This window comes from Mus pahari, chromosome 8, assembly GCF_900095145.1.
Source record: "Mus pahari chromosome 8, PAHARI_EIJ_v1.1, whole genome shotgun sequence".
Lineage (NCBI taxonomy): Eukaryota > Metazoa > Chordata > Mammalia > Rodentia > Muridae > Mus > Mus pahari.
The window spans coordinates 23442271-23451468 of NC_034597.1; the positions used below are offsets into that span (position 1 = coordinate 23442271).

At 42.8% G+C, this 9198-nt stretch overlaps 1 protein-coding gene across 3 annotated transcripts in view; it reads left to right on the plus strand.

Moving 5' to 3' along the window:
• Ncoa4 (nuclear receptor coactivator 4) overlaps positions 1 to 9198 on the plus strand; it is a 20839-nt gene that overhangs the window by 3883 nt on the left and 7758 nt on the right. For 2 of the 3 annotated variants that reach the window (XM_021202997.2, XM_029541363.1), the window contains exons 2-3: positions 7267 to 7421; positions 8819 to 8959. In XM_021202997.2, coding sequence (XP_021058656.1) covers positions 7281 to 7421; positions 8819 to 8959 — 282 coding nt within the window. In that variant the 5' untranslated portion in view covers positions 7267 to 7280. Of the gene's footprint in view, positions 1 to 2204; positions 2232 to 7266; positions 7422 to 8818; positions 8960 to 9198 lie in introns of those variants that run through there. The other variant, XM_021202998.2, reaches the window with a different exon arrangement.

A 9198-nucleotide genomic window follows, 5' to 3' on the forward strand; every position in this document is an offset into this window, starting at 1 on the left:
AAAAAAAAAAAAAAAAAAAAAAAAAAAAAAGAAGGATGGCAGCATTGGAGAGGTTGAGAACCACTGTGTGAGAGGGTTCTTACTGGAAACCTGTGTCCTGTGTAGATGTCAGTAGGCACAAGAGGGCAGCGTGGCAGTTCTATTGTCTGGTAATCTTGAAGACTGGTGTATTTGACCAGGAAAGGCCTTTTATTGCTTGTAACTTGCAAAGCAGATGGCTAGGAGGGACTAACAGCATGCTGGCAGAAAGAACTTGGAGAACCAAGCTGGACGACAGAAAGGGTGGAAAGAGGGACTTCTTCTTAGTTTACTAGAGTGGAGCTGTCAGACGCAGACTAGCCGTGCTCCCTGTTTCCTAGTGTCTTCGGACAGGGCCTTGGTGTATATAGGCTGGCTTTGAACTCATTATTCGTCCAGGATGGCAAGGACGGTTTTCCTGCTGTAGCCTGTTGACATCACCTTGCTTAAATGTACCACTGACATGAAGTACAGAGAACTGTCCATTTTTCATTCATTTAATCTTTTTATCTTTACCAAATGTGCTATCCAAACAGGATATCTGGAGCTAGCTGTTTTCTGTCTGTCTTTTGTAATGAGTGTATGAATTGGGATCTCAAACTGTGTTTCAGGATAAAGGGGGTGATGCTGAACTGGGATGTTTGAGTCTTCTCTCATGGTTTTGCTTTACTCTTAATGTCCACAAAGTCACTTTATATGCATAGGAAATAGAAAATAAGTGTCTGATGTGGCTCATACCTCTAATCCTAAGTACCTCCAGTGTGCTGAGTCGGCTCACTGCCCTTCCCTCCACTCTGTAAGGCTGGAGGGGTTCTGACCACACCTCAGGAAGGAATGTTCTAACTTGTCTGAGTGAAGCCAAGTTAATGAGTTTATTAAGTAGAGATAAGAATGTCTGTCCACCCTTCTGTTCTGGCAGTAGACATCAAAGGCATAGGTGAAGGCTTCGTCAGAGTTCTGCACGTACTTGTCTTTACCATAATTTATGCGGTATTGCTCAAAAGTTGTGATTTATAACAAAGCTTAAAGATTAAGCAAAGTTTAAAAGTTGAGTAAAGTTCAAACATTACGTAAAAAATAAAAGCTGGTTTAAAGAATTAGTGTTTGTAAATGACTCGGTGGTGGTTCGATGAGGCATGTTGTTGGGGCTAGGGGTGAGAAGTCTTAATACAGTTCTACTCCGGGTCAGGACCTTCTGACCTCAAATAAGCATAGGGCTTTTGTTAATTTGTATTCCTTGAAGTGTATCAGGACCAACCTTGAGTTCTTCTGTGGCTGGGCTTTAACTCTTGCTCCTCTTTCCTCCTAACTGTTGAGATTCCGGGTTTGAGTACCACAGCTGATGCAATTGGTTGTTTCTGATACCCTTTTCTGAAATGCCTTTAGGAAAACAAGCTCTGGGGCTGGAGGTCCCATTCCCAGCAACCATATGGTGGTTCATAATCATCTGTAATAGGATATGATGCTCTCTTCTGATGTGTCTGAAGACAGCTACAGTGTCCTCATATATATAAAATAAATAAAACTTTAAAAAAGGGAAAACAAGCTCTATCTCTGTAGGCAGTTTCTGTTTTATCATGTATGTTGTATGTTGAAGTTTCTTTACTGTCAGACAGGAAATGTAAAGTAGATCCCAGGGTGAGGGGCGCGTTTCTCTTTCTGTATCCTGCCAGTCTCAGCACTCTGGAACCCTAGGCACTTGCGGGAGGAGGCCAGCCTTAATTACGCAGCAAGAGTTTTTCTGTTTCTTCTCTCCCAACCCCCCATTCTAGGAATTTACTGTGTAGCTCCAGCAGTCCTGGAACTCGCGCTCTAGACCAGCCTGGTCTTTAAAACTCAGAGCCTGTCTCTGCCATCCAGCCAGTAAAAAGGAAGAAGTCTCCTAACTAACCAAATCAAAATAGTCCTGGGAAGAACCCCAGCCGGCTGCTGGACCGTATCGCGGTCGGTCGCTCCGGGCCCCGCTTGTTCTCTGTAGTGAGAGACTTGCTGCTGAGACCTCTAGACCGCGGCTGGGCCCGGGGAGGGGCTTCCGAAGGCCCCAGCCTTGTGCCCACGGAGGCCCTGTGGTGGGCGGAGTAGCAGGTGTGTTTGCGGGGGGGGGGGGGGGGAGACGGAACGCGCGCAAGGCGGGGCGTGACCTGGCCGGTAGGGTATAAAGGCCATCGAGCGGGTTCACGCAGCAGTTTTCGTCGCGGGGGCCAGACTACCTGGTAAGTGTGCCACCTGGGCCAGGAGACTGCGCATGCGTGCGGGAAGCCCTGGGAGACCAATTTCACCAGCCGCTCCTAGAAAGGGCAACGGGAAGCCTAGAAAGCTGTTTGAGTCACTGCTACTCTAGCTTAATTTTTTTTTTTTTTTTTTAACCGTTCGGTTTTTAGTTTTTGAAACAGAAAAACCTTACATAGTTTTGCCATTAGGTGGCAGAATTTTGCAGCCTTTGCTCCCCCCCCCCGCCAACCCCCGTTGCTGCTTATAGTTTATGTGCTGGGCTTAGTACTACTTGTGAAAGCAGACTAGAGGGCTGCGGAGGGTAAAGAATTTGAACTGGACTCAACTTAAGATCTGTATACTCTGAGATAATGTGCTGTGATTAAAAAAACCCTTTTCACTGAAAGAAGAAACAGCAAGTGAAGGCAAGAAATGGCTCAAGGTAAAATTGCAAAATAACCATGTACTGTTACTAAATTGATAGCTTTTTCAAGTTTGTACAAATGGTCACATGTAGGTTGTCTCTTCAAACATAACACAGTTGACAGTATTTTAAGATAAATATGTGTGTGTCCTATAAGTCTCCTATGGCCTCTTGACTCGACTGCCAGGAAAATGTGGAAGGCGTTTTTTGGAGGCAGAGAGCAAGCTGACACAGGATGAGGGCTGGAGGCTAGCATTAAGAGATTATCTATTCTAGCCACGGGAGGTGGCACCTGCTTTTAATCCCAGTACTCTGGAAGCAGAGACAGGCTTGATGAATCCCTGCATTAAATTAAAAAAAAAATCTATTTTAAAACCTTGATTCAGTCAACAACTAAAGCCTGGAGTGGTTATGATTACCCACACATGCTGGAACTGAAGGGTGTCTTCTTCCATTCTTTCAGCTGGACACTGGGACTTGGTAGTATTTTGATTATTCTGAGGCTATCATGACAGTGCTGCCTGTTCTTGTAGTTGCAAAAAAGAGAATACCCTTGAGAACCCCTGTTCTAAATCCAAGTCTCCCCCCTTGTGGTTGTGACCCTTTAAAAGGGCCATTTAGGGGCTGGGGCTGGAGATCTGGTTTATTTAGTGTGTAAGAGCACTTGCTTGTCTTGGGGAGGGCCAGGTTGGTTCCTAGCACTCATGTGGCTCAACCACCTGTAACTTCAGTTCTAGGGGTCTGTTGCCTTTTGGCCTCTTAATGTAGAAGGTGTATTTGTAGTGCACATAGTCTATGCAAACAAAACCTGTGCTGAGCTCCAGACTCATTCAATTGTTACACACACACACACAATGTATGTATGTATGTATGCATGCATGTATGTATGTATGATTTATACTATGTAGTCCTTTGGCTTCATGTATGAAATGTGGGTCTCATATTAAAATAGCAAAGATTTTATTTAATTATATTATTGGTGTTGAGCGTTGTTGAACTTAGGACTTCGAGCATGCTAAACATGTTACTGTGGCCCCAGTAAGCTTTTCCATCTTTCAGTCTGTGGTTAGTGTGAATCATGAGAATTACAGCTTTGGGAAATCTTACGGTTAAAGCATGTGATCTCAAGTTATCTTTAGTTTGTGGTTTGTTGCTTAATACTGCTCAAAGGTCTTTGGACTTAATAACTAGATATGTGTGCTGCATGTAGGTACTGTCCCCTCAACTTGGTGGATTTTTGGGGGGCAGGGGGGGTGGTGAAGCTTGAGAACTGGGTGTGTTTCTTTTACATTTCCCAGTACTCTGAAACTTAGTACAGAGTTGTGGCATATGCCTGTAATCCAAGCTGTTGGGTGTCTGAAATAGGCTTGTGAATTTTAAACAAGATTATTTCTTTTTTGAAAGATCGTGCCCATTTTTCAAGTTGAAAAAAGTGGGTAACAGTATAGTAAAAATCATTTTTATAGGTTTTCATTGCTGACAGGAGAAAATTAACTAGGGATTTTTTTATTTTGCCGAGACAATTTCACATTGTAAGCCCAGGATGTCTTAGAGTTCATTATGTAACTGGGGCTGGACTTGAACTCTATCCAGTTTTGCCTTAGCCTCCTGAGTGCTAGGATGTGCAGTGAGCCATTATTTGTTTTGTCTGTGTCCACTCCTGGAAACATGTTTGCAGTTGGATTTCAAGGACTACTGTTAAGGATCTAGTAGTACAGTCTAATCTACTTATATTTGAGTGTTTCTGGCTTATCTAGAGTTGTGGAGGGTTTCACATTGTGAAGCAGAATTCTAATTAAAAATTTCATGGTGTCAGGCGTTTTAGTATTCCACACAAGTGAGGACTTGAAGGTTGACACAGGTGAAGACGGTTGGGAAAATAGTTACATAGGTCATGCATGGCTAACTTCAGTGCAGTGTGGAAATGGGGGACACTCAGCATTTCAAACCTTCCAATACTACTGTGGTGGCAGGTTGTTTTTTTTTTTTTTTTTCCCCAGAGATCCTACAGTGTGTGCCCAATACACTTGAAGCCCACTTATAATATGAGATGGAAACAAATTAACACAGCTGCTGTTTTCAGGATTAGGAACAATTCCACAGGGGCTTCTGACAATGCAATAGAGGAAGCCCTTTCTTCTGTAGGTCATTGTGGGTAAACATACTGAGGTAGCAGAATTAGCAAGTGGGAAGTTAGAAAATTTACTGAACTTTGAGTATTCCTTAGGAACTCAGAAGTTCCTCTCTCTGAGTCCTTTGTTGAGGGGGTAAGAAAGCCTGTTAAGCTTTATCTTTCTACTAGTTTCTTCTTTCTTCGTTTAAAAATTGTTTCGTGTGTATGGGTGTTTTGTCTGCATTTATGTCTCTGTACCCCACTTTCATTACTGGTGTCTGAGGCCCCTCTGAGACTGTACCTACAGATAGTTGTGAGCCATTGTGTGGATGCTGGAAAATGGTCGTCTGGAAGGGCAGCCAGTACATTTAACTGCCTAGCCACCTCTCCAGGCCCCTAGTGTATTCCCAAGGGTGAGAACTCGGTATTTATTGCTTCTGACCAGCTTTCAGCCTGATAGGAAACCTGGTCTTGGGGATGCTGTCAATGCCAGTCCGAGATTTTTCTTTGCTTCAGATGGGCAGCCAGCCATTGCAACTGCACTCATTGAGCTGCATGCTGCCCCTGAGACCCAAGCAGGTGTCTTTGAAGTCATTGTCTTCAGGACTTTTTGGAAGTTTGTTAAGACAGTCCCCTCCTTGGAGCTATTCTGAAGTCTGACTCTACTAGACAGGTCTCCAAATGTTGGAGAGTTGTAATCATGGCCTCCCAGAGTTGCTTATCTAGGCCAGACAGCCTTCGGGTTTGGAGAGTCCCCTCCGCCCTCCATGGTTTGGAGCCCTCCTTCCCTTTTTCTAAATGTCTCCGCAGCATGTCACTCAGAAATAATTCTCAGCCCAATAATCATAGGACCAACTAGCTGTGTGACAAATGCATCCAAATAACACTTGAATTAAAATTTCCGAATATCCAGTACAGTAGTACCAAGTCAGAATTTGCCTTCAACATTTCCATTTTTTATTTATTTCTTTTTATTAGTTCTTTTCTTACTTTCCTTACCCTTCAATGCAAACAAGTTCTTTTTGCTTTATTAGGTTTAAAGCTACATAGAAATAGTTTTGGAATCTGTTTCTGTCACAGATCTATGTTGTTTCTAACATTTGCCTTTTATGTTTTCAACCCCAGTAATTAGAGAAAACAGGTATTCATTAAACAAACAAGCTAACAAAACAAAACACTGCACACAGGCCTGGTGACCTCTTTTGGGCTGTGACTGTCACTGGCTTTACTTTCTGTGTAGCTGAAGATGGATAATCAGATGACTTTTAATTTTTAATCTTCCTCCCTCTGATTTAGGAGTACAAGAGTTCCAGGTGTACCTTCATGCCAGTTTCTGTAGTGCTGAGGATTGAATCAAGGCTTCATGTATGCTAGGCATTCTGTGTTTATACCTTAATTCTAAATCTGTTCAAGACAAGCACGGCTGTCATCGCAGTAAACTTTGTCTAGTCCGCTTTGTCACTTTTTGACACTTTCTTTTGCTCATCTGGTTCTGTCATGTACTTCTCTTCCCACTTGTGCTTTTCTCCAGCTTCTGTTAGTGAACTCCGGGTACTTACCCACACTAAATTCTTTTTTTTAGAAATCTTTTATATCTAAATTACATAGAATCGTTTTGTTAGATATAGCTTACTAAGTATAATATTGTCTGTTAAAAAAGTAGTTTTGTGTGTGTGTCTGGCTGTCCGTTGTTATGTGGGTACCCAGGGAAGCCAGGAAAGGATGTTGGCTCTCCTGGAGTTGTTGTTAGGATGTTGGCTCTCCTGGAGTTGTTGTTACAGGCGGTTGTAAGCGCCTCGCCCAGGTGGATGCTGAGAACTGAACCCAGGGAATCACACGTGGTCAGAGTTACTTCTACACTGAGCCACATATGTAGTCCAGAAATTTATTAGTGATGGGTTTTTTGTTTTTTTTTTTTTTTTAGTTTAGTTTTTTTTTTTTTTTTTTTGAGACAGGACCTCAAAACCAGTGCTTTGTAGTCCTCCGTAGTGCTGGTGGGGAGGAGGTCACAGCAAGCTTAATGTTCTTCTAACATTCTCACTAGCATGTGTCGTGCTAATTCAGGACCATTAGTGTGTTTTCTCAGATATATATGTTCACATGTAGATTGCCCTTAAATAAAATGGACAGTTTCCCCCTCCCTCCCTCCCTCCCTCCCTTCCTCCCTCCCTCCCTCCCTCCCCACCTTTCTCTCTCCCCCCTTTGGCTTTTTTTGAGATAGGGTTTCTGGAGCCTTGGCTGTCCTAGAACTCTCTCTGTAGACCAGGCTGGCCTCGAACTCAGTGAGACCCATCTGCCTCTGCCTCCAGTGCCCCCTCTCCACCTAAACGTTTTATAGCGGAAATAGGTTGGTGAGGAAGGGAGGCAATATGTATTAAGAATACATGTGTTGGAATCACCAAAGTTGTTAGTAGTGAGAGCCCTTTGGGCTATGATTGATTGAAAGATGGTTTGGGGATGTAATTATGGTGCTATTTAGATTTCTTTCTTTCTTTTAAAGGAACAGTGAGCAGAATGAACACATCCCTGGAACAGAGTGGCTGCTACAGTAATAGAGAAACACTTTTGAGGTGCAGTGATGCAAGGAGGGAGCTGGAGCTTGCTATTGGTGGAGTACTTCGGGCTGAACAGCAAATTAAAGATAATTTACGAGAGGTGTGCTGTGTGCTTTTCTCTTCCTTGGTCTGGCTTTAGCACAAGGCTGGTTAGAGCACAGCAAAGGACTCCCAGTGCCACCCAGAAAGTTTGACCCGATATCTGAATGGTCTTACCCTGATCCTCTGCCTAGTGTGTTGGAGCTTTTGATCTCATAGGGAAATAAGTCCTGCTGGAAGAATCTGAGAATCTAACTGTAGAATGCTATTCAGCACGCTGTTTTGATTGTGCTTTTGTATGGTTCTTGTACACAGTCATACAAAGCAGCAGAGCAGGCAGTAGTCTGCCTGACTGCAGGTTTTAAATGTATTGATTTATTGAGACAGGGTCTCTCTATAGTTCTGATTGGAACTCTCAGAGATTTGCCTGCCTCTGCTTCCCTGGGCACCGGAATTAATTCAAGGCGTGTGCCACAGTGCTCATACATAAAATATGTCACTTCATTATGTGCCCACTTAATTTAACCTGTTGGTAACATGATTTTAAGTAGTGTAGTCTCTAAACTACTGTCACTCTGCATATCAGAATGAAACTTGTTAGTTCTAATAGTATTCTGCTGGTGAGTGCTTCAAGTTGTATATGATTTAGAAAACCTGCCCCCTACCTCCAAAGGGGAACTTTGTGATAAACTTATGTGGGTGCCCATATGATTTATAGATGTTTGAATTTTCCCTTAGAATGTTTGTATATAGACACAATGTGAATTGCTATATACATTCTTAGGAACATTAGTTTATAATTAATCTAAACTGTTAATCCTAATGGTCTCCTTGCTTTCTGGCATACCCTAAAGGACTGTTTATTCCGTGCATGTGGGAAGAGCACACAGACTAGCTAGCAGCATATCTTTTTTTCTTTTGTTTGCTCTTTTTTTTTTTCTCCCCTGAGACAGGGTTTCTCTTGCATAGCCCTGGATGTTCTGGAACTTGCTCTGTAGACCAGGCTGACCTCTAATATACACATATCAGCCTTCCTGTCTCTCTAACACTGGGATTAAAGGTGTGCACCACCAAGTTTATCAGTGATAAATTTGTAAGACGATATTTTAAAGTTCATGGAAAGCTGAGGGGAATTAGTATCCTGGCATAACTTTTTTTTTTTTTTTTGATTGCTGATACCCCAGATAAGCCTAAATCTCTCAGGAGGAGGAGTGAAGGAGTTTAGAAGTTAGGTATGCTTTTTGGCTTGGATTCTTTAACTAGGATTCATAGGATTTCATGGGATCACTGAAATTGTAGGCACATTTTTGAGTATATGCTGAAAAGGGGAGACCCTTCATAGTGGCCAGTAAATAATAAAGGATTTCTGACCCTCAAAAGTTTAAGAGCATGAACATTTTATGGGAGTTGTCATTCTTTGGCTTATAACACTAGTTTATGCTACCATGCATTTCCTAGGTAAAAGCTCAGATTCACAGCTGCATAAGTCGCCACCTCGAATGCCTTCGGAGCCGTGAGGTGTGGCTCAATGAACAGGTGGATCTCATCTATCAGCTTAAAGAGGAGACACTGCAGCAACAGGCTCAGCAGCTATATTGGGTAAGGTGATTGTGTTTGAGTATGCTTTCTAGATTCCAGTGAATGTTTTCTCTGCCTTCTATTATTATGTCAGATAAAAGTTCAGTCTAAGCCAGGCATAGTGGCGCACGCCTTTAATCCCAGCACTCGGGAGGCAGAGGCAGCCGGATTTCTGAGTTCGAGGCCAGCCTGGTCTACAAAGTGAGTTCCAGGACAGCCAGGGCTATACAGAGAAACCCTGTCTCGAAAAACCAAAAAAA